General features: G+C 36.0%; 1 protein-coding gene across 1 annotated transcript in view; it reads left to right on the top strand.

The window, feature by feature from the left end:
- lmbrd1 (LMBR1 domain containing 1) overlaps positions 1–27,060 on the top strand; it is a 53,941-nt gene that overhangs the window by 6,261 nt on the left and 20,620 nt on the right. Inside the window, exons 4-9 of the mRNA XM_008429860.2 lie at positions 6,970–7,067; positions 9,357–9,424; positions 10,724–10,812; positions 17,868–17,941; positions 21,521–21,646; positions 22,467–22,619. Of these exons, the coding sequence (XP_008428082.1) occupies positions 6,970–7,067; positions 9,357–9,424; positions 10,724–10,812; positions 17,868–17,941; positions 21,521–21,646; positions 22,467–22,619 (608 nt within the window). The remainder of the gene's footprint in view (positions 1–6,969; positions 7,068–9,356; positions 9,425–10,723; positions 10,813–17,867; positions 17,942–21,520; positions 21,647–22,466; positions 22,620–27,060) is intronic.

Below are 27,060 nucleotides of genomic sequence, written 5' to 3'. Positions count from 1 at the left end.
GCCTTTTGTGTTCATGCTTTACTATGCTTTTCTTGGGACACCAAAATATTCACATTGGCGTAACTTCAACACGTGGGCTGACGGTTTCTTCTTAGGCTTTTCTGATGTTGATTGTGACTGGTTAGACACTTAATCTTCTTGTGCAGAAAGTCAGAACAACAAAAGAAATCCTAAAATCACAAACTGGTAATCAAGATTTGTTGATTGTGATCGTGTAGTTTTGACAGAGTCACAACCATGGTTTTTGCAAGAGGTGAAGGGGAAGTGTCATTTTAGAACTCTTACCTTTCCCACTTGTTGATTTTCTCTTTATTTACAGCCTTCAATAGAAAACATAAAATTACATGCTCCTTATTGGAATTTTTGCTACGTGGTAATGAAATTACAATTAGCAGTGATCTAAAGATGAATGGTTTAATTTTTAGCTCACATAAAACATGATTGCCTTTTAAATTTATACTATGCAGGATGTTGTTTTTTTAATATGCTTTTTGCAGGCTTATTCCCAAGGTACACTAGTCTTTTACGTTGAAACTAAAAGGCAGTTAAAGCAGAGGATTTTTCTTTGATGCAGGTTAGTTCTCTGAAGCATTGGCATATTGTTCCAGTGTTTAGATTTAGCTTTTCTCCAGGGCTTTTTATTGTGTTTTGCATGTTTTCCTGTAGATACATAGCGACACATAACGTCTCTTAATGGGTTATAAAACTAAACTAGCTTTTGTTTATTATGGCTCTGTCTTGGGTTTAAGTTTCTATCATTGCCTTTGGCCCTTTAATTGCAGATGTTATTGTTTTCTACATGTGCTTTGATTTGCCATTGTTGCTTCTTAATGTTGTACGCAGCGTTTCAGTAAACATCCCATTTTAAAATGTGCTGGTATAAATAAATGGGAGTTAACTTGATGATTCTATATACATCTTCTGATTGCTTTTTATACAGTCTGTAAAGTTCTCTTAATCTGCTGTAAGTTTTACCGTAATCCATGTTAATCATCCTGAACATCTGTAATTTTTGCAACATTTCCATGTTAAATTTCCACAATATTATAGTTACGTTTGTGCTCTATGCTGAGAAGCAAAAATATTAAACTGCCTCCACAGCAAAGACAGTTTCTAAGTGATGATGTGCACTTCAGCATTATTTGTTATTATGTGTTTTTTGCTGGGCTTTTTATTTGGGCTTAAAACAAAGCCCCTGGGAAATAATTTGTCAGATTCACTCCTGCTATGATTTGAGTCTTTTTTTTTTCCTCATTAATTTGTGAGCTTGCTAAATCCACATAACTTTGAAGTGCCAGTTGTCTTTTCCCATCTGATTACAGTGAACATTGAAGGCTGAAAGTTAAAATACTTTAACTAAAAGTTGTTACTTATTTGGTTAAACTTGGGAGACAATTTAAGATGAACAGATTTTAAAAGATATGGCCAAATATTGAAAATGAGATTACTTTAATAGAAGGTCATAAACACATTCAAAATGCCATACCGATTAAGAACATAACACTGCAAACCCCCAGTCCAAAGTTTACTTACCCCCAACAAGGCTCATCCCTTTATCCCTGTAGGAGAAATTGAGTGGTTAAAAGACAAAAACCTAGCAGGGCCAAGCTCTTCCTGCAGAGAAAATCATGTTAAATTTAAACCAATCAGGTAGCACCCTTCATAATAACCCCCCATCCCAAAGTTCTGTCCAAAATTTAAAATATTAACCACCCCCGTCTCCAAAAAGAGAACAGAAATGTGCATGTAATATGCACATTTACATGCACATTATATGATTATTTGTGTGATTTATTATTACATAAGAAATTTGCCTTCTAATCAAGGCAAAATAACCTGAATCTTTTTACAAGTTCACAATAGTCTGATTTAGATTTTATTCTACTTTGGGAAAATATTTGTCAAGGTTAGGATTTATGTGCTGCCTTAATGGAAAAGATGAAATAAATGTCATTATGACCCTGTAAGTCTATTTTTTCCCCACACCTTTTAAATTTTGTACAAAACCTGACATCATTTTGACATTTTTTTTTTTTTTTTGAAGCATCACTTTGATATTTGCCAGTAGGTGGAGACCAACTTCCATGTCAAGCTATGCACAGCTTTATTTCCAATCAAGCATTTAAGGTTAGGTTTTCCTCCAGGACACAGCTGTGTCCATTTGTATTTCACAAACAGTGTAATTACAGGGTTGACATAGAGTTTTATACGTCCTCTGGTGAAACATGCTTCTCTCCAGAGTCAACTGATTTGTATTCACTGACGATCACAGTTAATAAGCATGTGAATGCTCAGTGATTTGAAGAGCTTTTGGCATAATTCACTTACTCTTTGAATTCACATATTGTTTCAGACAGTGGTCTTTCAATTATGTCTCGCAATTTAATGTTTTGTGCATGCACAAAATTATATAAATGATGGATGTTTTTTTCAGCAACATTCTCTACTGTTGCATAATTAGCTTCAAGAGTTAGGACTAAAGATGTTTTACTATTGGTTTGGGTTTCATCAGCACTCTATTCTTAATTTTTACCATCGGTCCCTTCGACCAGGGACATCTCAGTTTGTTATTCTCAGTTGAGATGACAGCTGGGGACGTTATTCTAACTTAAGCTTCCTAAGAAATAAAAACAAACAATGTCAACATTTTCAGCAGAGGCACATTTCATTTTGGGGTATTAACAAGGGAAAAAAATATATATTTCTATGAAGAATTAGCTCAATTTCTGACAAAACTCAAAAACCCTAGCAAACAAAAATAAAATCAACAACTTGATTTCTAATAATGTCTAATGATGCTGTAAGCAAATGACTCTTTCAAAAGCTATTAGTCAGATCCTCTATGAAATGCGGTTGGGTGAATTTTTTTCTTGGCTAATGTGTCATTCAATGTTCTCGTAGAGCCTGCCGTCCATACACACACTAACTATGGGTTCCACTCATAATTTCATGACAATAACTGTCTTTCCCCTGCTAGTTTTACTACTGACCTTCGTTTTGATACTTGGTATTACACTACACAGATGTTGAGGCATTTTGGGCTTAAATGTGAACGGATAGCTGTTGAGTTGGAAAGCAGATTTCCATTTTTCTTTCTGAAGATGTGATTTTAGTACAAGCATATGGAGACAGCAGAACTTATTTGATTTCAAAGTGAATGATACGCAATGAGAACATTATAAAGTATTGTTAGCCAGTTATTGATGATTTGTTGATTATGCACACATATCTCAGGGTGTATGGTCAAATTATGAGCACACCTAAGGAATTCTTAATTCCGTAAATTTTTGTATTTAATAAATTGAATATCAAACAAATGCCAGTTGAACAGGTATCTAAATTTAACTTGACATTGGGGGTGACTGTCTGCTACAGAGATGCCCACATCCTTTTCTACAACATGCTTTTGTGATCTAGCATAGAAGGTTAGCTTTCAAGCTTCAGGTTTGTCCACTTTTACATTTCCTCTGACTTTTCAGTACTTCAAAGCAGTGGTGCATAAGACCCTTAAGCAACAGGGCAAAATACCCTGGGCCTCCTGAATAAATCATTGGCTTTCTCTTTGCCTTGTCTCAAAGCCATTTAAGAAAAGTAGCGAGACAGGAGGCAGTCCTTGTGCACACTACAATAACTTTGTTTTTGTCAATAATAATGTGCCTGCCAACATATGTGGACAGATTTTACTGAAAGCCGGTAGCTTTGTTTCTTCAAAGAATTCCTAAAACTACTGAGAATTTTCTGTTTTACTTTGAAGAGCAGCTTGGGTGATTCAGAGAGGCCTTAAGTGGAAAAAAAAACAAGCAAAACACATAGTCAAGCACACAAAAGAAATAAAAGGCTATTTTTTGATGATATAATTAAATGCAGTTCAATTCAGTTGATTTATATTGCATGTCTAGGGCTCTTACCAAAATAGTCAGTCTAACCCAGTCATACAAACAGATTCAAGGTAAGTTCATTTCAACTTGTTCCTAGTCATCAGACAATAAATCAATCAATCAAATTTTATTTGTATAGCACATTTCAGCTATACAAATAAGCTGAAACGCTTTAATTATGTAAAGCGTTTCAAGGTGCTTTACATAATTAAAAAACAAAATAAAAACAGCATGTGACATTGAATAAAAAAAAAAAAAAGATAAAAAACATACTTTTGTTACGGAATTTAAGCGCCAGTCGTCGCCGGACTCCGCCGTCCGTTTAACACAGGTATTATCCAGGCCCCGTCGCCTAACAGGACAAGGTCTCCAACCTTGCAGCACCAGGATCCGTCCACCTATCACGCGAATTTTTGCGCTACGACTTCGCTGTCCTAATAAAGTCTACTTCTGTAATTGCACAAATACATTTTTTCTTTAATTAACTAAAACAATTTTAAAAAGCTCAGGGAGATAAGTTGTGGAAAATATGCTCTTTGTATGTTATTATTTTAAAGCTATTTCCATTTTGTTTGTTTTGATACCTGTTTGGGCTCAGTGACTTCTGCTTAACTGACCTCCAGCTATTAGATATTATTAAGTGGAGTAATATCAAATCTCCTTGAGGCTAAGAGTAGGTTACATAAAACGATTTTTAAATTATGTACATGTCAAAACATCCAGATCGGTAAGACAAGACGGAAGGTATAAATTTCAAGGGTGAAATTAAAAAAGTATTTAATATAAAGGGCTATTAATTTATTACGTAAAACATCTTGTGTGTCATTTTGTATTTCGAAAAAAATTGTAATAAAGAAAATACAAATATTTTTCAACAAGCAATGTAAATTAATAATTATATTATTGGATATTGTTTCCCCAAAATATTTAAACACAGAGAAGTGTATAACATCTGCTTGTTATTTCAGTAGATTTCAATCTGTATAAACACAGAACCTAAATAAAAAGGTTAAGAGCATTCAATTATTTAGCAGTGCTATTCTGTCAAAGGGATAAATGGGCTACGTTTTAATAGTGATAATGCATTTTTTCCAGTAGATGATCTGCATATAGAGTAATGACCGATTCATAATAATTCAATATGACCTACTCTCTTTGTATGTTAATATTCAGGGTGTTATGATTAATTTTGCTCAGTACTTTAACCTGCAGGCATACATCAGCAGCTGCATACTGAGCATAGTTTGCATTTATTGGCTCTTGGCATCATCCTCGACTCGGTTTGTCTGGCTGAAAATGAGTGCTAATGGATACATTGGTGAAGCAATGAGCATGTGCATATTGAAAGCAATGCCCTGTCACGATCACAGCTGGCAAAAGGCAAACCTTCTATAACGGCAACATTCATTTTCCTGCAGCAGAGAGAGAACCTTTTTCTGAAAATGGTTCATTTTGGAGAGAGAGGTGTTTCTACATGCCTGGAGTGCACTTTTTTTTGTCATTAGTGTGGCTGCTTTGTTGAAGTATGCTACTGATCAAAAATATTAAGCAGTCGTTAAAATGATTTTACTTTGTCTCTTTTTCTCAGTGGTTTTATTTTTCATGTAATGGGCTCATATTCAGGACTGAAACTGATTACACTATTAAGTTGAAAGCATGTATTTCCTTTGTAAATGTCTTACAAAATAAACAGTTTGAATTGTTTTGATCTTACTTGAGATTTGTGGCCAAATGGTAAAGCTGAGATCGTGTTAATATCTGTAAAACCCGTCCTTATAAAAGCTGTTAAAGTTTCAAGGAAAGGTTTGCATTCATTTGCATTTGTTTTTGTTGCTTCTCGTGCTAATGATTCACATTATCACCTCGGGGTGTTGAGCAAACCATGCCAAGTGGCTGATTACGTCTTTGTGACATGCTTTTCAGAGAGTTATTTTTGGATTGTCTGGACTGTCTTCCTTGACATCAGTTTGCTGCAAGACAAAAACGCCCCCATCTTAAAATGGCATTCTTCTATGAATGTTTTCTCTTGGTTTATTGCATCCACTTAATATAATAGGTCACCAATTTCAGTGGAGGGAAGCTGTTTTTTTTTTTCCTCTGCTGCAGAGAACTTTCCCTTTTGCTATAGTAATGGTCATCTCTGACATGGAGATGGATACTATCTGCTTTGTCAAATAGGATTAAGCAGTATTAATCCCTGCGATGGCAGGCTAGGTGCTTCACCACACGCTATTTAGGACTAGACAGTCTTCTGGTCCAAAACACAGTGTTTGTTTATTTGTTGTTGTTTTTTTTCAAATTGTTAACAGATGCAGACATACTTATATTACCAACAGCATACAATCTGAATAATAGAGAAAGGGATTTGTATTAGACTGGCAATTTATTTCAGTATGATTCTCAATTTGTTTCTCATTATTTTGAGTAAATGGGTGAAGCCAGGTTTTCTCTCACAAACCGTTTGTTTGTAGGGTGTTTGCGATTAATAGTTTGCAATGGTAAGTCAGCTCCTAATTAATACATAATATTTCCAGCAACCTAGGCAGTCATATTTCAGACTACACTTAGCATATGGTTTTTGTCAAGGCCATCAAATAAGACCTTGATAAGACTCTGCGATCAGTGTGACATGAAGAAACCTGTTAGTCTATTAATGTCTTGGTCCTGAATTGGATATTTAGGCATATTTCTCACAGAAATCAATAAAATCATTTGGTTTTGCACCAAATTATTTTGATGCACAGCAGCTTCTACTCAGCTTCAAAGTGTGTCAGAACACACAAAAAACAAAGTGAATGAATGAATAAAAAAACATCAGCATGATTTATAAAACTATTTCCAAGGGGAATACTTCCTGCTTTAAGTTGTAGTATGTTAAAGTTATCTGACTGTCGGATAGCTTTGCAATTTGCCAAAAGTTTTTCAATAGATCTAAACACTGCAGCTTGTATGTTAAATGGGTATGTGGCTGTAATAAAGATCTTAATGGCATAATTTACCATTGGAAAAGGAAACTGGCATTTAGTTTTAGGAAATTTTATTTGAAAAATATATTGTGACTAATTTTTACCCTTTCTTTGTCTCCCTGTAGCTCTCTACTCCATAATACTATTCTGTGTCTTCCTCTGGATCCCCTTTGTTTACTTCTACTATGAAGAAAAGGATGACAACAATGTAAACAAATGTTCGGTAAGAATATGCCTTTGTTTCCCTGCATGCAGCACTGCAGCTCACTTATAGGTCGTTTTCAGGAATACAATTTTTTTTTTTGTGTCATTCTACCAGATCTGATCAGTATGTTAATTGTTAACATCCCCAAATTTATGGCAACATGCACACATAATCTTGGATCCTCAGTCCACTGGTTAGCAATTTTAATTTGATAATGTTTAACCCCTTTGTCTCTTAAAAAGTTCACCCTAAGTTTAGAGGGCTACAAATTTTGTATTATTTTCTACCTCAGTATTGAAAGTTGTTTAGACTGTGCTGAATGAAGTGATAGGCATTCTTGCAATTTTGCAAATTTTGTATAGAATGATACACACAACCCCTCTGTGTGGAAAGAAAATGACCGACTGACAACTGTTCATGCCTGCCAACACTCATGTTGACTGAATCCTACTTTTCTTTACGAGCTGCTATTTCGATACATGAAATAACTACCTTTAAAAGTTCTCTTCTTTTTTGATCTTGGTTCAAATTAATAATCTACTATATAAGTCAAGTCAATTCCACACCAAGTATTTCAGAGAGTAGACTGCAAGTCAGACTCTGCATTTTAGTTTAAGCTGTGTCTATCATCTTATATTCATCATTAGCATAACTTGCATAGCTAGGTCAGACAAAGGTCAGAATTTCCAAATTTAGCGTGTTTTAAAACACATGGTGAGAACTCAACAGGATGAAGCACAGCAACTTTGCCGTACTAATTTCTGGTGGGAGCAGTGATTTATCACACTTATCTCAACAAGAAGTAATGATATCCACTGCTTTATGATTTAGGATGATTACTTATTTTGTTTATTTTTAATGAGAGCATCTATATCGCTCATTTACCTCATAGTCTGCCTACACACCCCTCTCTTACAGAGGAGAGGTTGGAGTTACAGTAGGTGGGTGCTTCACCAAATCTTTCACACAGTGGATAAAAGGCTAAGTTTGTTTTCTGTGAATAGTGGTAACTCACCTTTGGCCATGATTTTTAGTTTTTAATCCCGTTCAGATAAAACTAAATATGTTGAGTTTTTTTTTTTTTCGTTGTTGTTGCATGTGTGATTCTGAATTGAAAGTCCCCTCGCTTGCAAAAAAAAAAAAAAAGCAGTTGGCAGTTAAAAAAATATTAACTTGCAATTGCATTGACTTCTAGTCCTAGTTATATTTTTTTAAAGCCTCCATACTAAAATTATTATAAACATTACTGGAATGTCTGCTTGTTTTGGTAACTCCAAAATCAACGTGCATCCCTAATGGATAGATGCAAATAAATATTCCAAGCTTAAGAAGAATTGCTTTTGGTATTTAATGTGACATTATTAGGTTTTGCACAGTATAAAACTAGATGACTGCTTACTTGTATGGCTTTTTGTTTAAAGTTTAAGAAATAGTACATTAATAGCCACAGGTAATTCTGATTTGCAGTCATCAGGATTATCTGTGCCTAATACTGACGTTGTTCACTTCACTAAATACAGTTTAAGTTTGATATTTTTTGTTTGCACAATTTTCAAGTATCTCTTTGTAAATAAATTCCAGGAAATGGAATATGTCATGCAGTTTTTTTAAGCACTTGAGAGCAAAGAGAAAATAAGAATTTGCAACATGGTTACAAGAAGAAACAACACAGGGTTGTCAAAGGACCGAGAAGACTGAACTGTGAAAAAGACCCGAGAACATTGAGACATTTAGTGAATGCTTCATGACAGCAGTCTACATTGTTTTCGATGCCTCAGTTGAAAACAATTTGCATGTGGAGCAAAATTTAAGGCAGATGGATCAAAACCAGGTAATAGTTTGACTAAAATTCACTGTGATGAAAACATGTTGTTCAACCTTGTGCCAACTTATTCAGTTGTCTGTTTTAGGTCATTTTATTTTAATTTTGCAGATGACATTTGTTTTAAACTCCTGTCTTTGGAAGTTTTTTTTTGAGTGAGTGATGGTACAAATCAGTAATTAGTGAGCATGATCCATCAGCCACAGCAATGTGCTGCTCTCCTTGCCATGTGTCAGTTTTAAGCTGAGCGAGGCACTTTCTCTCAAAGATAAGAAGGTCTTTTGTGTAGGGACTTTAAAAAGCACCTTGAATGGCGCGGGATGTGAAATGCTATCTCCGCAAAGTCACACTGGATCTACGCCCACTTTGTCTTGCGCACTCTTGCTGTAGGCCTTATCTCAATGCTTCTTATCATATTCACAGAGAATAATAATATTTCACTTTATGACCATGATTGACCAATTTAATTATTTCTTACATTACAGCAAGTGAAAAATGCTCTGAAGTACACGGTTGGATTTGTCCTCGTCTGCGTGGCGCTCCTTTTAATTGGGTGAGTTTCACTTCACTACACAACAGGTAAAAGGGGTGTAAATAAATTATTGTGTTGATAATGAGAAGAAAACCCTTTCAAACAACTAAAGCGATATTTGTCAGCCCACAATAAAACATCAAGAGGGGCGAAAAAAAACACCTCTGTTTACAAAAAGGCATATTTTGTAGATAGGAGTCTAAACTCAGTTATGTAAATCCTCATACCCAAATCACCTTCAGAGGGAGTACCAGACCTTCCCCTGTTTTGATCTATATTGAATTAAGAAATGCAGTTATGTACTGGCGCACATATTCAGTCATGTTCTATTTATCTTCGAATTTTACACAGGTTGCTTTCAGTAACACCAGGGAAACTTAATGGATTTCTTTGGGAGCTGTGACAGCAACATAGCTAGAGTCCAACCTGTGCGATTGAATGTGCTCTCTGAACCATAAAATGGGACTTTGAAGGAAAGCTTATTTGCTTTGAGAAAATAAAGAGCACATGGCTATACTGTCTCACATAGAAGTTTAGAAGATGCAATGTAGAGCGAAGTCGTATAAATGCTTTTTTACTAAATAAACTGCAACTGTTGCCGCTTTATCCTGTCGGTGGTTGGTTTATTGCTCTGAATTCTGATTGCGATGCTGAAATACCAAGAGGTCAGTGTCCAGTCAGTCGGTATTTAGTTGAAGTTACAAGGTCGGACAGCTGGACACAAGTTTCGTTTTGATACAAGTCTAGAGATGTTGGTGTTTTAAAAATGTAAATCTACTTTATAGGAGTTTGAAAAAAAAATAAAAAATTGGTCTGGGATGGTCAGATGTTTTTTTGCTCAAACATTCTACACCAGGTAAAATAAGTGTGGAACACATCGTACTTTTTTTTAGTGGAGCATGAAGTTTACACCATTGTAAAAAAATAAAAAATAAAATAAAAAAATCCTAACACAAAAGTCCATAATTAATTTGTAAGAAATTGAAATGTCATAGGTAATAAATATTAAACACAGAAATAAAATAAACCATTGTCCTGTTTAACGGACCTAACTTGCACACCTATCCCCTGGTTTGGAATTCTGCATGCAAATACTACAATGGGCACAAAAAACTGAAAAACAGATTGAAACTACTTATCAGTTATCTCCAAAATCCACAGCATATTTTCTGGGTGAAAGCTTTGTTTTCTTGTGGCTCTCTTAATGGGTTTCAGCTGTCAGTGCATAAGATTCCTTTGAATTTTCAGGTCATGAAAAGTGTAATAATATTCAAAGAGGATCTGTGTTTTTTATTATTATTTATTTTTTTATTCTTTCAGAGCATTTGTTCCACTCGAGGCCCCACCTGGACAAAATTCCACTCAGTGGGAGAAAGTGCAGTACCTTTTTGAAGAGCTTGGCAGTAGCCGTAAGTACAGCCGCTACCAAGCACCCTTGCTGTAATTTTCAACAAAACTGGAATTTTAAATATCTTCTGGTTGTTATAATTACCCTTGAAGCCCATTTATAGTTCAAATTAATTGTTCAACTTGACACCTTTTATTTCTTTATGCATTCATCATTTACTGTCTCATATTTTTCCTCAATTGCTACACAGCCTTATTGGTTCATGTTATTTTTAGGATTTATAGAAATAGTTTGACTCTTGTGACTTTTTCCAGTTTCTCTGTATGAACTGTAATTCATTTAATTTTAGTTTGCGTCCTGTGAGTGCTTTATTAAGTATTTATATAAGGAGCAGAGGTGTGAGTCGGTGTTCTGTCTGCGACATTTTAGTAGTGTGGATGGCTGGCATTCACAACTGTGTGTTTCCTAGAAAATGTAGGCCATTACCTTAATGATGACACTTCCGAAAGTCTGCCAATATTTAAAAAAAAAAGTTTCATGAAAAAGATTGAAGGTTCAAATGGGTAAAGCAACACAGCTTTACAGAACCAGAGTACAATTACATTCTTATGATCTTCAGACCCCATGGCCTTCCTGTTATCTGCTTTAACTCATGGTCTCTCCTAGTCTGAACGAGCCAGACGTATCTCAATAAGTCATAAAAAAAAATACAGTCTTCTATCCTTGATTGAGTTTGAGAGTTGAAATTGAACAATCAGGGCAACTTTGCTTCAATGCCTTCGACTTGATTGGGTCTGCTTTACTATTATGCTCTGTTTAGAAGTAACAGTGTAAAGAAACAGGAAATGTGACCCGGTAGATAATGCAGTTTCTTTGTAATGAGCTTTCCATACCCTATGTAAATTCTCAGAAATCATTATGAAACATCTCAGTGATACTGGAAATGATGAACTTTCTTCTTTCTTCTGTAGCTACTTCCACATCAAAGAGAGTGAATGTTGTTTGCACTGTCTATGAGTAACAAAAAGTGGATTTCTATAAATTGTCAGATTTTCATCATCATGATTTCACAGTGCATTTTAAGTAAGACTAGAAAAAAACATGATTTAGTCATTACGTTCTTTATTGATTACTACAGGATGTTTCTTGTTCAGTCATAACTACTTAATTGTCATCTTACTACATTTAAGTCATTTATTTTCTTTTTATTTGCACCTGTCAAGAGCTGCAACTAACCCTTATTAAATCTGCATATAAAATATTATAGCAGGAGTTTCCCCACAATTAATGCTTTGTCTTTGCAGATTTAATCACAATTACCTCTAATACAAAAATCTTCAGTTTTGATGTTTGTCCAATATCATTGTTTACTGCCAAATTTGTTTTCCTTTAGCTAAAAGTCATGTTTTAAACGAAATGACTCCTCTCTTGTGTTCACAAATCAGAGTGAAAACAACCATCTGGTGTAGATTCTAGGCTCTTGACCTCTGGTCAATGCGGCCATTTAATTCAGCAATCAACTGCTTTATAAACATTGTGCCAACAACAAAAACAATTACAGTAATTCAATAAATACTCAATTAAGTATTTTATGCATTGTCATATACAATACAATATATTCTGGAACAAATCCTTACACATAAAATTCATATGCTTTTTCCCCAATTTGTTTTTTCAAATTTTCCAGCATAAATTGCATCATAAAATCTTTAGGAAATAGCTTTTCCCCATCACACTAATACATACATCTTCACTTTTTCATTAGAATAAGGCCTTATACTATTTCAGCGCTATTGCAGGAACTTTAGCCAGTATGGATTACTAACAGTTGCGTGGCGTGTTACCATATGGGGACCAAAGAGAAAGTTGAACCATCTGCCTCAGTGCTTAAATGGGATCTCCTAAGCGATGTCCCTGACCTTCCTCCATTGGTGCAACGGGGGAAATTGCTGGGCTGCAGAGGAAATTTGAGCATCATCCTTTTTTCTAATTCCCAGATTCTTCTTTTTTTTCCAGATGGGAAGTTAATTGTGTGAAGAAAAAACACTTTGGCCACATAACTCTCCTGACTTTTCTGCAACAACAGTTCATTAAAGCTGCTGCATCTTTTAATAGTTATAACATTACACTTGTTAAACCAGTGTTCCTTGAATGTTTTACAGATCAGAACTGTAAAACATTCAGGATCAGATTTCAGGACCAGGCCAGTATAGTTTTCTAATTTTTGGCTTTGCCTTGGGAAAGTACTTGAGGCTGGCTTGTAACATTTAACTTTTTCTTTTAATTAGCATAGAGAAGAACAGCTTTGCTTGACTGCACATACAGACACACAAAATTATGTTGCCAGATTTCTATGGGAAAAGCTATCTATGAAACTAATTTAACCCATTTTTGCCATTTTTTTGACTGACAAAATTGCAGAACTATGATCAACTGTTGGATTTTAAACATTATTGTCCATTGAATAGCACTTTTCTGTATTCTACTAGGAGAACTTAACCTGATCAGATAATAATCGGATTGAATCAGACATCTTTTGGAGGTAAGCCCAGTGCAGAGACCCTGTCCCAGAATCTTCAGAGCCCATTAAACATATTGTTAATGTCCCAGTACCAGACGCCCTCTGCTACAAAGTTCTACATGCTGAATTTGGTCACCTTTAGACAGACGGACGGACGGACTAATCATCACCATTGACGTCTACACAGTTGTTTAACTACAGATGCTTAGCTTTCACTATCTCAAAGCAGTTACCACAATGACATAATATTGTTTAGATAATTCAATGCAAGAAGGTGGAAACATTTTTCTTTTTTTTTTTTTTAAAATAACGTATTAATGTTATGGATCTTTATCATTAACTTCCAGTTAAGAATAGTTTTTTCATATGTTATAAAAAATCCAAACTCATTCATTATATTTCAAGAAGTAGTCCACATCCACATTGCTGTGCAGCTTACCACTGCAAAAGTTTCTCAGCCCTTTTCCAGCTTTTTGCGGCTTTACGTTTGCTGCGGTTTATCATAGTCTGCGTTCAAACATATGGCTGCCTTTTTAGCTGCTTTTGATGATTCTGTCATTTCGCCGAAATTTCACCGATGTTGGGCGCCAGAGCTAAAGGAGCTTCCTGAAAGAACACCTTCGTGCATGAGGCTCATACATGAACGCAAGCCTGAAGGGCTATATGTGGAGAGAGATAAGAGCTTCCTCATTCCACTGGTTTTTGAATTGACACTATGCAGATGTGGAAGCATAACCAATAATGGACAATATTTCCTGCATATAATCCCTGGAAAATCTGCTTGAGAAACGAAGAAGACTGGCAGCAAACATCCATCCTTCGCTTTGTGTCGAGCCTATGTGCAGAATGTTCTCTCTGCAGAACATGAGGCTATTGTCTTTTTCACTAAGCACACCACCAAACAAAGGAAGTAAGATTGCAATGAAACACCCGGGAATCAGAAACAGGTATTCAAATGTTAATGTTCAGCCTGGCTGTCAGACTTCAAAGTTTTCTTATTGCATAGAATGAGGACAACATATATTTTATATCACACTTTTTCGCCCTTGTACGGATGCATATGAACTGTCTCTAGAAGAATGTGATTAATGATGTAAACAGCACACATTATACATGCCCTGAATACTGACTTAATTTTGCAATTGAAATGCTGCTGTCAAGGAGATAGACAAGGAGAGACCCACCTATGACCATGGTGACAGGTGGTCTGGGCTTTATGAAGTTGATGTTGAGTGGATGAAGGATATTTATAAAAGGACAAATGTGTGGCTTTTTACTTAGAATGCTATGACAGGTGGGATCTTGACAGGGGAGTGAGGCAATCACTCTCCTCATCAATCCCTGTCTTCCAACTTTATCTCTGGCAGCTGGCCTGACACCTACTGTTGTGCTTTCCTGATAGGTGGTCCTCTTTCTCTCTCGTGGGTTACACACATTAACTCAACCTACATAAGCTGAAAAACCAAGCTGTTTGAACACCTATTGTGTAAAGCATTACATCTAAGGGGAATGTGATTACTAATATCATCTGTCCTTGTCTAAAAGGACGGATATATAAGTTACAAGAGTGTTTACCTCAAATCCCATGGTAGTTTTTAGGTCTTTCATTTCATATTTCTGACCTAAATTATTTGCTGTGCTGTACTGCAGCAATTCAAAAGTCCCGTTTGTAAATTTAACATCTTGAAAGAGGGATTCTGGATATAAAACAATGTCATTTTAACCCAATTAAAATATTCCAAATTTTATACTTATACACGATTATATTTCAATTCAGTTCAGATTACTTGAGTTGTATGCCTTTCAATTCAAATTAGTTCTCATTTGCAACATTGCAACATCATTACTGTAATGAAATTCTTGAATTATTATTGCGCAGTAAAGTTTATTTTGTAAGAAAAAAATAATAGTCAATTGGCATTCCACAATCAACAATTAGATAGGAAAGAAAACTATTAAAGAAGACATTATAAATAATATTGTGGGAAACGGTATACTTCAAAGTCTTAGTACTTTGTTACTCTGAATACATTAAGCCTGAAGTGGCTGCAGGAAAACTCAGATGTTCAGTTTTTCAGGCAGTTTAATATCCCGATGGCTCGTTGATAGAAAGTGTTCTTAAATTTGCTGGTGCATGTCGGTATGCTTCTGCGCCTACTGCCTGACTGGAGAAGCATGAACAGCGTGTAGCTGGGATGGCAGAGGTCAGAGATGATCTTGTCTGCCTTTCTTCTACAGTCTAGTCTGTGAAGTTGCTGGAAGGCTGGCAGTTCAGTCCTGGTAATGCGTTGTGCCATTCTAATCACCTTTTGTAAAGCCTGTGCTGTCCAGAGTATTACAGCTGCCGTACCTGGCTGTGACATGCCCTGCCTGAACAATCTCATCTGGCAGACCACCTTTCATCTGCCTGTCAGGAGGCCCAAGACTCTGTCTCCAAAAGGGGTAACGTTTAGCAAATCCCGTAGCTCATTGATGAGTAAGGCTGTAACAATACAGTCAGACTACGCCATGATATGATTCACACAATCTATGTTTGGCGAGTCCAGTTATTTTGCTTGCGGTTTGTCTAATTCCATAGTGGCCCTCATGTCATGTGTTGTGCTTTTACGAATAGAATAAAAGTTTTTGAATCACATACTGTGTTTTAAAGATACCCAGATCAGTGTAGAACTGTCCAGTATGGGTTTAATGAGGGAGTGTGGTGGGCTGCTTTTTGGGTCTTTGTGACATGAGTAAAAAATGTGAGAAACTCTTTAAAATGATAGAGAAAGCAGCACAACTCAGCACTATCTCCGACACAGATTCTAGCGCCTGTGTTTTTTTAGGAGCTAAAGGTAAGCCGAGGTTTTCCAAATTATTTGCATCATGTCTGTCACCGTTTTTGTTTTTCCACCGGGAAGCCAAAGTACTGCTTGATAAAAAATGTAAAAGTGGCGGGTGCTTCATTAACGGTTTTACAACAGTTTTCTGGTTCAGTCCAGCTAAAACTTCTTATTAGTTTACTCTGTCAATCAAAAGGGTAACTCAAGAACAACGTCCTTTATTTTTTCACAATGTGACTCTCAAACACAGATACAGAAAGCCTGAAACTATAACACACTCACCGTCTTGTCTGGTGCATATAGTGGTTCTTCACCAGAAGATGACCACTGCTAGCCATAAAAATCTAGCACTTCCTGAGACTTTGGTGAGCAATACTGTGAGATCTTGTACCGCACTATGTCGTTGCACTTCAAATTTCACCCTGGGTGAAATGTTACTATTAAAAGCAGAGCTGTGACTATTATATCATCTGTGGACAAGTTTAACCAAAAAAAGCAGTTTGTGCAGAAAGTATGATCTAGGCTTTCATCAACTTTGTTTACTAAAGCCTTTGTAATACTTATGTTTCTTAATCTTTTTAGTGATCACACTAGCTTATTAAACATACTTGCATATATTTTTAATTTATTAAACCAATTATATTTATAATAAAATATTTTCAGTAGCTATAGCAAAGCTCAAGTGAACTACATTTATATATTACATTTACATTTATATATTTTTCTAGTCCTGCTCACATTGTATGCACACACATTCATGCAATGTCTTCCACATTGATGCTCCCCACATAACACTGTTCAGGAGCTGAGCTAAAATCAAAATTGTATGCTTACATGTACAATGCCTCGTGAAAGTATTCACCCCCACTGCTATGTTTTGTGCTTTGCTACCACATAACATGGAATTAAAATTATATATTTTTTAGGATTTGCATAATTTCATTTACAGAACATAACTTTCAACATTTTGTATTCTTTTTATTGCGAAGCAAACAACAAACAGGACAAAATCAGATAAATCCTTATGAGCTCGCCACATCTTACCACTGGGATGTTTGCCCATTCCTCAAAGCAAAACTGCCCCAGCTCCTTCCAGTTAAGTGGTTTCTGCTGGTGACCAACAGTTTTTAAGTCTGACCACAGACATTTTGCCTTTGACATTCCAGTGCATATCCGGGTGATGTTTCACTTTAAACCGTTGCTTTAGCAATATGCTTTGGCTCATTGTCTTGTTAGAAGACGGACCATCGACCCAGTCCCAAATCACTGAGAGACTGAAACAAGTTTTGCTCAAAAATATCCCTGTATTTATTACCATCCATCTTCCCCGTGATCTAAACAGTTTTCCAGTCCATTCTGATGAAAAACATTGCCACAGAATAATGGTGCCACCACCATGATTTACTGTGGAGATGGTACTCTTGGGGCGATAAATTGTCTTAATTTGGCACCAGACATTTCATTGGTGGCCAAAGAGTTCAATTAAAAGTATCATTCTACTAAAACATAATACTCGGTTTAATCGCCATACTAGCTAGCATCTTTTAACGTTAAAAAACACAGTTAAGCATATTAGTCAGAGATAGTAAAACATCTTTATTTTCTATTTAAAAATGCAACTGGCTATTGATTGACATTCACTCTGGTAAAGAAAAACCTTTTTAAAATACAACAAAATTGTACAACAAAAAGTAGCCTTTTGATGCTAGATGTATTAAGATTTTCCCCTCAATTCTTAGAGAAAATCTACAATGGTTTCCTTTTCTCTTACAGATGGTCTTCCTGCTCTATCCTTTTCGATCAGCTCTTTGACCTTGATTGGTATGTTGGCAGTGATCACTTACACGGTGAGTTGAGATCTATTAGAGTATTTTTTTATTATTTATTTATTTATTTATTTATTGTAATTTTTAATCAGAATGGGGAAAGAGTTCAAAATCTTTACAATCTTGTGACTTGATTTTTCTTAGACTTTTCAAAATAAATGGAAATGTCTTTTTAAGACATTATTTTACTAGTCATATCTGTGTTTATTGTATGTTATTCATGTTCTTTGTTTTTGTGATATAGTTGTGATTGAGAGGCTTTAATGGCAAAACTGCTCTGACATTCAATCACTCAAAATACTCAGACTGCTGTCACTTCACCTGAACACCCGAGACTCTTCATGATGTATTGGTGCATCTTATAGGCTTATCAACCACTTATTTGCTGTCTATTTATATACATAGATCTCCCTCAGTGCACATTAATAAATGCCTTGATCCCCATGTCATTTTTCTTTTCTTTTTGAGATCAGAAATCATTGACTATTTAATTTTGTCAATTTTTCATAGCATTGTCTTTATAACTGGAATGTGAATATTCCCCAAAGCTGATGTTTCTGATGTTAGAGCCACATAATGTGTAATGGTTTCTGCTGCAGAGAGACACATGCAGAAAACACAAAAACAAAAAAACCCCTCTGCTATCGGATCTGAGACTGAGAATAAAAGTGACAGCCAACTCCAATCTATCCAGTTTCTGTTGAGCTCAAAGAGTCCTGTTTGACAAATTATACAACCATACAACTGAACGTGGAACTGTTGATGAATAAAACACTAAGTAGCCAAGTAAATTGTAAAACCAATCTCCCTTTAGGACATACAATTAGTCTCAGCTGGGATTTTCTTCACTGTTTTCAGATGCCTTTCACAGTTCTCTATAGAGTAGATAATTACCTAGTTCAATCGGACAGTGGTACTGTGCTCAGATTTGCGCTGACCGGTGTTGCTGTGGACCTGGTGAATGCTCTGTGGAAATCAAGATTCCCACAGTGTCTTTGTTTTTGATCATCTTGTTTTTTGAAGTCAGTCAGAAAAAATAAGCCCTTCAGGCTGCAGCTGCAAATAGCCTTCTCTTTTTCTTTTGGTTGTCACTGGCTGCAGAAGCCACTGCGTATCATTTTATTGTCTGCATTTGGTCTGTATTCTGAAAGAAAAAAAAATATATACATTAGTGGCATTCAACCCAAATTTGCAATGATCTGGAGGGCTTAATATTATTTAAAACATATTTACACTGCACCCAGCAATCTTAATTGTGTATTACAAGCTCATCTGCTTGTTTTTAGCAGAGATCTAGCTTTGTCCCCATGTAATGTAAAGAGTGTAAAACATGACAACGTTGTGCCATGTACATAACGCTGTCAAAAATCCAAAGTGAAGCAAAGTTATGATGTGTTTGCTTCTTTGAAAATCTACGTTTGTGTTAATTGACATATCTCAGACCAGCTTGTAATAACAGGCCTAATTGGGCAGTTTCACCAAAGCAAAGCAAGAGATGTGAAACTCCAAATGCATTTATTTTTTATCTTAAATATTTGGTGACCCAGCTTTGATCTATCATGATCATATGTTGTTGCAGATCACATCCTTTGATCTTAATTTTCCCCAATTAAAGTCTACAAAGTTAGTAGTTAAAAAAAATATTGATACATGCTATCAGTGAGTCCCCATTAATGTACCTTCATTCTGTCTTTTTTTGTCCTTTCTATTTAAACCAACAGTTGCTAATAACATTTTGTGTTTGGCAGGCTTGTCAACCTGTGATTGAGCCCCTGCTTGACCATACATGACCTACAACAAATATGAAACGGCATCAGAATTTTCACAAAAGGACCACGGCATCATTTTCTTAAGCATATGAACTTTTCAGAATGCGATTTATCTGAATTATGTTTTTTTTCTTTAACAGGTGAAGGTCATTTGTGTTGAAGTTGGAGCCATCTAATGATCAAGTTGTAGATAGCAACTGAATAAATAACCGGTTCCTTTCCAAGACTGTTGGAGGATTTAACTAAGATTCGAATAACAATAAAATAAATCTGCATAAAATCTGAAACCTAAATAGTTGTTTCCGTAAGAAAGGGACCTCGAGCATCCCTGAATGTAAATTCTAAGCTCACAAAAACTCAACAGTTTTATTTAACTCACTCTGCTCCACTTCCTCTTCCTTTTGGCTTCACCATCACAAGTATATAAAGCAACAAAGGGGAGGCTTGTGTCGGAAACCTGTATCCAACTAAATCTCCCTCTTCCCTCTCAGCAGGCATAGGGATCACTCTCTCTCCGAGTCTCCCTCTTAGCCAACACTCACATGGAGTCACACACATGCACATTCCTCTCTTCTCTAATAAGGCATTTCTGGCTATTATTGACTGCGGTTGGTGTTAAAATCAATTTAATCAGCGTGCGTCATTATACTTGAACTGGAAATGTGAACTCAGACCGGCAGAAGTCATTTTAGATTTCTACGGTTTAGTTGGGAGGGAAATGTTTCTCGTGGGATCTGGGACAGGTTTTCCTTTTATGAGTGTATTTGATATTCGGGACATGCTCTGGCCTTAAGAGCTTCATGATTCATTGCAGGAGGCGACATTCGCCCATAGCATAGATCCACTGCAGAGACTAATAATAGTGTAGCCTGACTTTGTATCCCATGTGGCTTTCTTAATGCTGCCTTAACACTCGAACTGATAAGTTATTTTACAAAAAGAATGAAGTAAAATGTTTCAGGGCTTGAAAGGTTGCAGCGTGTTTTGAAATGATCTTCACACAGAATGACAGTTTTATTTTGGCCCAATATAATAGCACTCCTGAAAGTTTGTAAAAGCAATGGAACACAGTAAAAGCATCTGACTGGTGCCTTTAGTTTCATTTCTAATGGATGGCTTTGTTTTCTTTTTATTAAACATTCCCTTCATATTTTTTATATAAAAGTAGCTAAATACCTCAGAATTTGAATTACCATTTTATTTTTGGTTACATAACCCTTTTTTTTTTTTTTTTTTTTTTTACATTGCTGCTCCTGTCTGTAACCGCTATTGTTTATCGTCATTGCTTCCAGTCAAATAAAATAAATAAATAAATTAATTAATTAAAACACCAACAAAAAGAGAAATACAAATTTAGAAAATGTTATGTGGAGTCCAGATTTTTCTCTACAGGCTGATTTGTTGTTTTAAGAAAAAAATAAATCTGAAATTCAGAGTTAGAGGACACTGCTGTCACATGGGGGCACTGTTAAGCTGTAAATGCATCAGTGTGATATAAGGCAGTGATATCCACACAAAATGGTTGCAGCAAATTCTTCAATAAGCTTTAGCACAATTATAGATTCCACCATTTTAATCTTTTTTTTTCCCCCCCTCTGCCAAAAATGACACCGCCTAGGAGGCCAGGATCTGTGGGATTTTTGTCGTGCACGCACGCGCATGTGTGCGTCCATGTGTTTGCTTACCCTCATTTGACTGTTGTCATGTGCCACAATGTGATGGGTTTGCCACCAGGCAGGAGTGACTGTGTGTGGGAGGATACACGTGGCATATGTGCCACCCTTGCTCTGACAATAGTGTGTGATTATAATGGTACTTTTGCATCTTGCAGGCATATGGAATGTCTGTCATGCCTTTGAATCTGATAAAAGGCACGCGGAGCGTCGCATACGAACGCCTTGAGAACACGGAGGACATTGACGAGGTTGAACACCAGATAGAAAATCTGAAATCCAAGGTAGGTCTTTGAGTGGTATGACTTGTCTTCAGTGCACATACAAGTGGCATAAACATGAATATGTTGGAAGTTTCATTGATTTGCATCAAAATTAATATATTAGCAATTCTATACCAGTAGAAATATATATTTATTCGCTATTTTCTCTCTTCGTGTTAAACATCTGAATCAATGTTGATGATGCAAGGTCCACAAAAAAAGAAAAAAAAATGCATTAACTAACAGCTTTGCTAAAACGCCACATGCGCTGTGTGGTTAAGCACCACCACTTCCTTATTTTTATGCCCCCCTGTCTTTGCAAGTTCTTACATTCTGTAAGTTATGTCCTTTTCAAACGCCCACTCAGATTCCTTCTGTCCAAACGGGATATTTCAAGTAAACACATTTTTGAAATTAAGTAAAGTAAAGAGTTAGGCATTTGTCACTCTTTTAATTTCAGTGGTTGCAAACAGGAGGTAGTAATAAAACATAAACTATAACATTTAAGCTTATTGATCACTTGTAAATATATGCAATTTTTTTTTAATGTGTTTCTTTGTCACTTTTTAGATTATAATTTGATTATGCTCTGCTTCATAAAGAGTACTAAATGTTTTCAGCCTTTATACACCCGTCCCATTCACTGATACAACATCTTGCTAAATCTCAAGATTTCCTCTAAATCAGTTAATAAGGCAGTCATTATAAAAGTCCTGTTACCTGAAGTATTCCTTTAATTCATAGGGTGCTCTAAATATGAGTTTGAAACCAACAACCATAACGTATCGAAAGCATGCATATATTTAACTATGCATCTCCTTCCTGTTGGTTTCTTTGGCAGTGTAAGGATGGTCGTCCTCTATCCTCAAAGGACAGACGCAACCTGCAGGAACTTGAGGGCAAACTACAGGTCCTCCAGCGCAGAGGAAGGCACCTGGACATTGCAGAGAGCCACTGTTGCTCTAAAGTTGGCATTGCTCTCAGACCTGTCAAGGTGAGTCTCCATTGTGAAATTGGCTCCCATTCACAGATGTCATTTCAATGCGCATTGTGGGCAGCGGCCTAAACCAAGGCAAAACGTGAGCATCTCAATATCGGTTTTGTTCCTTTCCTAAATTTATGTTAGATTCTTCTGGGAAAACAAAATGTATGATATTAATGTCTTCTAAGGTTTGTGCAAAAATGAAAAGGAACATTTTGGTGTCCATTTGTTTTTACCCCCTTTTAATCTGATATCCCTAAATAAAATCCAAACCAATCAATTGCCTTCAAAAGCCACCTTAAACTTACATGCCCAAGTAGAGGAGCTGGAAAATCCAGTCTGAGTGGGAGGACTCTGGTGTCAAGACAGCCAGTGGTCATTGGGCGATATGTGGCATATAAGCTGGACAGACATGAATTTCCAACAAAATAAAGTGAGGTTTGTGCAAAAGTTGAGAGGCTATCAACATTTGTGGAAGTCACTGCACACTTCGTATACACAAATTCATAAGTGTCTAGTTCTTGCTGTGTGTTAAAAAATAAAAAAAAAAATAATTTCAACTTGTTTATTTTTAACAGCTCAGACTGCTTTTACCGAAGAGAATCTTAATGTTGTAGCTCTCATTTAAACTGCTCTAGATTTACTTTCAGTTCTACTTTACAGCACAGCATATATGCATGAGTCCCACGGGTAGTCTCTTCACCTAATTTACTGTGAAGTCTCTGAGGGAGACTTGTATTTCTCAGACAGGATCTCATAGTTCCCATGAGGTATACCAAATCAACTGTAAACCTGTGTCATTTTACTCCTTTTTGGTCCACTCAGCCAGGAGCTCAACTTTATGCATAGTAATAATATTGTTGCTATACTTTTAAGAGGGTCACACATTTGTTACTACAACTTATTGGAACAATAACAAACAATGATTTTAAACAGAATAAAAATGAATCTAAAATATAAATGTTACTTTAAAAAAGTACTTTAAGATATATTTGAGAAGCTACACAATATTATATCCCTGAAGAAAGCACTGGAAGGATGCACATTGTTTTTGAACAGATAATTGAGTGAGATTTTTCTTCTGAAAATATTACACCTTTCGCTCTTTGGTTCTTGTCATTGAAAGAGTGCATCAAGAACATGGTGCTTGGGGGTTTTTGGGCTCAAGTTTGTCATTTGGTCTTTTTGAGTGGAAGAAACAGTAACTTTTTTCCCCTCAAACTATGGAATTTTTTAGAAAAGGTTAAGATATTAGACCTGTAAAAAATATTTCTTCCATGTGTTTCTTTTTTCATTAGTGACGACCCTCGTCGGTGTCTCATACATCTTTACCATTCTCACACTTTCGAGGGCTATAAAACGCATCACCCTGTTGCTGAAAATGTGCTCCACAAATAAATTGCCTTGCCTCGTCATTTACCCTTCTAAGGCCCCGATCTAGACGACAACGTGGAAAAAAGAACAGAATGTCCCATCACTTGCTGTAACAACAGGTTCGATATATTCAGTTCATTAGCGAAAGTCACAACTCTAATCTGTTGAATTGACGATTTGGATCCAATAGTGTTAGAAGCCTGAAAAACGGCTGCGAGGTTAAACAGACAAACCAGACCACAGACATATTATTCAGCTGGTGTGACAGAATTACTCATGCCATATCCTTCTGCGAACAAAAAATGACGTACCTTCCACAGTAATAATGTCTCAATCCGACTGCATTTAGCACTTTATGCTCTACGGTGGTTAAAATAGCTCCACATTAGTTTCACCACCTTCCGCTTACATAGGGAAGCATCTGAAATAAGGTGTTTGATGGGCATTACAATGTTTTCCACATCTAGGTATTCATATCTTACTTCACGCTACCTTCATGCTCTTCTATGTAGGTGTGCATACCTGCATATTCAGTTTACTTGATAATGGATACAAAGAGGCATGTAAGCTTGATATACCATAGCTGACTCATCCAAGGCAGAGCACAGATTGAATAGTTCATTCTATTTTTATTCGCATCTTCATGTTAGTTCACGGTACTTTCCCCACTGTTGTTTATTTGCTGCTATTTGAGTTCGTTCCAGGCTAGCACAAACATTTTAAACCAGTGTCTGTAGCAGTCTGTCTTTGACCAAAGGGGATTGTGGCTAATGACAGTCCCCAGACTCAAATTTGAGCAGCAGTATGTAGGGAGATTAATTCACTAGGATCCTGGTGCAGAGTGATAAGCGAAACAATTGTGATTTCAGCGGGACCGCTGTTTGCCAGGCACCGACTCATGTGTTTATAGTAACAGCAATGGTGAGCTGAGTTACTGAACATGTTGAACATTCTCAGCTGAAAAGGCCTCTAATTGTCAGGGTTTGGCTGTGATCATAGAATGAAATAAAAAAAAATAAAATAAAAATCAACCCTTAATTACAAATGGCTGATTAAAATGTCGTGCCCTTTTATATTAAGAGAGAAAAACCTCCACATTTGAAAATAAATATGTTTTAGTAACCTAAAAGTTCCTAATTATTTTCAGTCAATCAGTGACTTGGCTGTGAAAAAATTATCTCAGATTTTTATTGCATTTGGACAAAAGTTGCTGCAAACCCTGAACATGTACTCACTGCCCTCAGTGGTTGGTATTGTTATAATGAATCTAGTCCAGTAGCAGCTATGCAGCTATTTTTTTTACCTTCAAACATTTTACAGGCATACAGTTTTTGATTATTTTATTAAGAACGTGGCATGTTGGCATCATGAAATGCAATTCTGATGTTTCACCTTCAACTTTCTCAAAAGGTTTGTGACTTGATACATATGCACATTCAGCAGTCAACCAATCCCATTTATCAACTTTGATAATTGGCAGATCATGTACTGAAAAGTCTGTTTTTCATTTTTGTTTAATGAACAAATGCGTCAAATTTAATAGCTTTTAATTTTTTAACATCTAAATTGTCATAGTGTATTGTAGTCTTTTGAGGGAAGCATGTAATCATTAAAATAATAATCGACAGGTCATCTAAAAAATAAATAAAAGAAAAAAAAAAAAATGAAATATTTGTCAGCGAGAAAGATCCTGCTTGGTCGGGGCACCTCTACTGGATACACAATGCCAAATGAGGCGCAATGTTTGTGGTTGTTCCTACCCATCAATCTGGAAAGAATTATTAGGCATTTTCAAATTGTAGCCCACCTTCCTGTGGTTAGAAAGGTTATTTTCAAATGAATACAAGATAGCTGCTGGTCTTGTCAGCACTGGATGTTGTAGGAGGTTGGTCTGCCAATTACAAGATTTACATCTCAAACTGCAAATACCCCAGTTCACATATTAAATGTCAAACTTTATGACAGTATAATTAGAAAAAAAAAAAATAAGTACAGCTTTTTTGGAAGGGTAGCCAGAGGACGGCTCATTTCTCTAAAATGTACACAGCAGCACAGTCCAGATTACTAAACTGAAAGCGAACAAACCAGAAGACTACAGATCCTGCCAGTCAATCAGGCAGAAATTGAAAAGTAATTTTCCCCAGTTAATTAAATGTATCAAAACTGGAAGACTCTTTCTGTTTCCATCTATGCTTTTAGTTTTGTAAAAAGATAAACTTTAGGGATGCTTTATTGCAAAGACTGGGATTGGCTTTACACCCCTTATTTCTGATCCGACTTCGAAACTCCAGTCTCTGTATACAAACCTGTCACATTTTTTTTGTATGCATTTAATAAATTGTTGAATTAAGACAAAAGATATAGGCTTGTGTGTGTTGTCTTTCTTAAAAAGACAATTGAAGAAAAAAAAAAAGTTTTCTGCTTCATACTGTCCTTTAAACACCTTGATGAGAGGATGATGATCTGGGTCTGTTTTGCCTTTTGGGCTCCTGGTTAACTTGCAGTCTTGCCATTGTCTTCTAAAATACAATCTGAGTCTATCTAGTGTGACGACTGAAGCTTGTCTCAATACCACAATCAGCCCAAGCCCAGTGGTAAACCCATATCAAAATTCATGAAAATGTAATAAAAGTGCTGCAATAACCAGTAGATGTTTTTCAACTCACTTATCATTGTGGATTAAAGTGAAATTCTGAAAAGCAATGAGAGCCACTGCATGAAGTTCTGTATCAGATAATCAGCAACGTAGCATTGGTTCTACAAGCTATTTAATGTGTGTTTTTAATTTCCCTTACACTAATTCATTGTGTGCGGTCTGTTGGATAAGTCATTGCATAGTGTAGTATGGCTTCTGTTGTTTATCTGAGGCTTTATTTATCTCCTTTTGTGAATTGGGAAATATTATGAGGTATTTATTAGATGATCATGCATTAAAATTGAATAAAACTTACTCTTTACTATAGTTTTACTTAAAGTAATTAGTTTCGACACTGAGTCATTATTCTTCTTGTCTGAGACAAAAAATAAAGCTTCACCTAAAAGCTTTTTTAGCGCTAAAACGCTCCATTTTTTCAGATTG

This window comes from Poecilia reticulata, chromosome 15 (genome assembly GCF_904066995.2).
Source record: "Poecilia reticulata chromosome 15, P_reticulata-male-v2, whole genome shotgun sequence".
NCBI classification, from domain to species: Eukaryota; Metazoa; Chordata; class Actinopteri; order Cyprinodontiformes; family Poeciliidae; genus Poecilia; species Poecilia reticulata.
This window is presented reverse-complemented; position numbering and strand designations above follow the sequence as displayed.